Source organism: Macrosteles quadrilineatus, unplaced genomic scaffold (assembly GCF_028750875.1).
Source record: "Macrosteles quadrilineatus isolate MER2022 unplaced genomic scaffold, UCM_ALF_1.0 Scaffold_1__1_contigs__length_201487025, whole genome shotgun sequence".
Lineage (NCBI taxonomy): Eukaryota > Metazoa > Arthropoda > Insecta > Hemiptera > Cicadellidae > Macrosteles > Macrosteles quadrilineatus.
In genome coordinates, this window is record NW_026542594.1 from 146,213,180 (window position 1) to 146,217,076 (window position 3,897).

The 3,897-nt window shown below is 38.1% G+C and overlaps 1 protein-coding gene across 1 annotated transcript; it reads right to left on the reverse strand.

The window, feature by feature from the left end:
* Positions 1-934: 934 nt before the first annotated feature.
* Positions 935-2,895, reverse strand: LOC128982963 (facilitated trehalose transporter Tret1-like). The gene is made up of 3 exons (XM_054402072.1): positions 2,675-2,895; positions 2,093-2,505; positions 935-1,579 (listed from the first exon to the last, which is right to left on the reverse strand). The coding sequence occupies exons 1-3, from the start codon at positions 2,880-2,882 to the stop codon at positions 1,058-1,060; spliced, it is 1,143 nt and encodes a 380-aa protein (XP_054258047.1). The 5' UTR covers positions 2,883-2,895; the 3' UTR covers positions 935-1,057.
* Positions 2,896-3,897: the final 1,002 nt, after the last annotated feature.

Below are 3,897 nucleotides of genomic sequence, written 5' to 3' on the forward strand. Positions count from 1 at the left end.
CTTTTGACTACAAAGCGTGAGAGATATCACCCATAGAGGCTTACAGACATACGGACAGAAGTTTACATAAGGCCTGGTTATTTTCTAAACGTTATGAAATAAGTTAAGCAGATGAGTGATCAAACCTATCTAAGCTAATAACAATAATTAATTACCGGTTTAGTAAAATAATAATTACAATTTTGTTATCTAATACCATAGGTTAAAGAGAGAAGCAACAATCTATGGTAATACATTAAAAGAATTTAAACCTCCGCATGTTACTAAGGTTAAAAATAATAGTTAATCGTAAAATGAGTATTTAGATATGTGAGACCTATCATCAGTGGTGCCATTTGGTTTTAGGGAGATAAAAAAGTAAAGACACGTTTCAATGAATTAAATACATTGTCAAATCACTTGAGATTACGATGTTTATTAAATACTAATTATTTTAACATTGTGTTTAACCTTTTACCTTTCTGCCCTCTTCTTTTCTTTTTATAATTTTAAGAAGACATTCCAATAGTCCTACTAATGACAAAATAGTTTGTGTAGTTTCGAATATGTTGTTTTAAAATTGATACATTTTATATGCGAGACTTAGTCTATCGTAGGTAAATTATTCACCTAAACGTTGCCAAGAGGTCAAACTTATCTTGTCAAACGCTTTATCTATCACCCACACTAGTTATGCTTCAATCAAAGCAAATTGACTAATGAGGAGGAACAAGTTTGCTGATAAGTTGATTTGCATAAGTACGCAAATGTTCATATTCATGACCGTGTGAAGTGTAGGTAGTCAATAATTCTAGGTGTGTAGTATAACCTAACCGATTATTTTCAACTTTTGTAGCAGTTTGATTTTAAAATCATGATGAAGCAGTTAACACTTTTCAGTTTCTGATAGAGTGACACCCTTACTATCACATTAAAGGGAAACAGACAATTACTCCAAGTTGAACAGCACATACTTTAATTTAACACATAAATATCGATTTAAGTACAATACACAAATAAACAATTTGTACAATTATAACCCTGTGTTCATGGGGAAGGAGAATGTCAGACAACACATTTACAACAATCGTGACAGAGTGTCCGTGCTCGGAAGCTTGTCTTGGTCCAGTATCTTTTCGCCTCTGAGGCTATGTTGAATGGCTTCCAAACTGTAACCTTTAGTTTCTGGTAGAAATAGTCCAACGAAAACAGTCGCCATCACGCAAAAGCCCGAAAAAATACAAAACGTGGAGCCGTAGCCGATGTCACTCTTGAGAACGTTGAAGAAGAATGTAACGTTGAATGCCAACAACCAGCTAGCACTGGCGGCAAACGAACCAGCCAATCCCTTGAGGCTGTCGGGGAACAGCTCTCCAGTGAGGAGCCAGGGCACTGGACCGAAACCGAGGGAGAATACGAAGATGAAGACGGCTAGGAAGGCGAGAGGGAGGGCTGCCGGCAGGTATACGTTCTGGTCATGGAGAAGGAAGTGCATCCCTACTAGACCCAGACAGAGGCTCATGGTAGCTGAGGAGAGTAGCAGCAGACCACGACGTCCGGCTCGCTCTATCAGCACAGTGGATGTATATGTCGCTAGAACCTGACAAACAGAATTACTTTGTGGTCACTTTACCAATGTAGGATATTATTGTAACTTTATGTTGAAACATATAGCTTTCTTAAAAAGTCTACAGTGAAATAGGGTGCGGTTTGAAATGCATTTAACAATGATATTCAAAGGGCTTTAAACATGCACGCACGTTATGACACAAGGATTTACCGTGCCTTGATTAAAAATATGCAAATTAATCTAATTTCTAAATAGATTTGGTGAATTGAGTCGGAATGGTACTCAATGCTAATACGCAACAAACTAATGTGAACAATCTGTATCGAACACATGTCACTTAGAATCAGCCCTTATCAAATATAACTGATGGGAAGGATGAGATAATTAACAAAATCTTACAACGCAAATATACTCACTCAGTCTTTTTTCAGTAAAACATCACTAATTTAATTTGAACGAAAGTAAAAATAAATGAGTTCTTGGTAATACGAGTACAATTAGTATTTATCGAACATACGATATACATTTTCTGCAAACAAGTACCTGAACCCCTCCGATCACGATGGTGGAGACAGTTGGGTCAATAGAGCTGCCAACAGCCTCAAAGATGGGCTGAGAGTAGAAGATTACTGCGTTGACGGCGCTGAGCTGTTGGAACGCCATGAGGCCCAGGGTGACGACGAGGGCGCGAGTGTTGGCTGGGTCAGACAGTAGTTCACCCAGGCTACTGCCCTTGCTGTTCCCGTTCGCTCGCACCACCTCTCGCAGCACGCTCAGCTCTGGCTGTATGTTGTAGTGATAGCCTCTGAGCCACTGGAGAGCCTCTGCCGCAGCTTTGTCCTTCCCCTTGGATAATAGAAAGCTGGGCGTCTCGGGCATCCAGACAAACGTGCAGATGAACACCAGCGGCAGACTTGAGCATACCAGTGATATCGACAGCGCATCCTTCAGTAGACCTGCCAGTCAAATTATAAGGCTTATATTTAATTCATTATCAGTTTAAATACACAAATTTGTAATTAGACCATATCTACATGAAGTAAAAGAAAAAAGATACTTTCTGGGAAGTTTTACCTAAGGTTTACACTAGTCTAGAAAAAGCTTAATGTAAAAGTTAAGACTTACCGACAAGGTAAACAAAGAGGACACCGACGGTCATTTGCAGCTGGAAAAAGGTGCCCAATGTACCTCTAACAGAGTCTTCGGCTACATCAGAAATGTACATAGGAGCAGCTACACTAATCAGCCCTACCCCGAGTCCAGCCAATACTCGGCCCACGTACAGTCCCCACACAGAGGAGCTGAACGTCACCAAGGACCAGGACACCAGCATGGGCAATGTGGATATAACCTGTAAGTTATTCCTATTAAATTACAGTGTACCATGTCAAAATGTAAAAAAGTATTTTAACGAAAATCTTCTATATATAAGTATAAAAGAGGATGTTTGTATCTATATATCTAATTCTGTAAGCCCAAAATTTTACAATGAAATTGTGAGCTAACGGGAGGCCGTAGAAAGCTGGGAGAGGTCTCATTTTAAAGGTCTGGGCATGAAATTTTGGGGAAAATTATTAATTTTTCATAATCTTGCACCAAAAAGTTGCTACGGAATAAAATAATTCACATTGAAATAGCATGGGAATCTAGGTCATGTCTGCTTTGTTTACTTTTAAACATGTGGTTTAACTTTATTTAAAGCATATGGTATGTAATGTCATTACTTTAATATGTGTAGGATACTATTTATAAAGCTGATATAAACTTTTTCCCAAATTTAAGGGTCTGGAGTTAATGAAGTACGATTGGTTGTGTAGGTATGTCTGAAATAAGTGTAAAGATAGAAGTAATTACTGGAGTAGGCAAAGGGGACATATTTTTCATGCCAAAAATTAAACTAATATCTACAGATCTTCATTATGCCGTTTAAGTTTACAAGGATTCAATGCCCATTGGAAATAGCTTTCACTATTATTATAAATAAAGTGCAAGGCCAAACCTTCACAAAAGTTGGCATTTATTTGAAAAAAACCAGTGTTAACATACACAAATGTTAAACGATAATTCAAGGTAACCCACATGTAACTTGTACAAAATAGTTACTAAAATATACATATAGGGGCTATTGCCCCTACAAGCCACTAGTATATATGTATATATATATATGTTTGGCAGTGATAAACTCAGACACCGCTGAACCGATTGCCACGAAACTTGGTACATACGTGTAGAATTTCATGGAATAGGTTTATACACCATCAATTTCGTGATCCGTCCAATCGGCTCCGCCCCAGTGGCTCTGGAGTTTCCCATGTAAACCTTATGAGAAATGGAATTAATGAATCTTA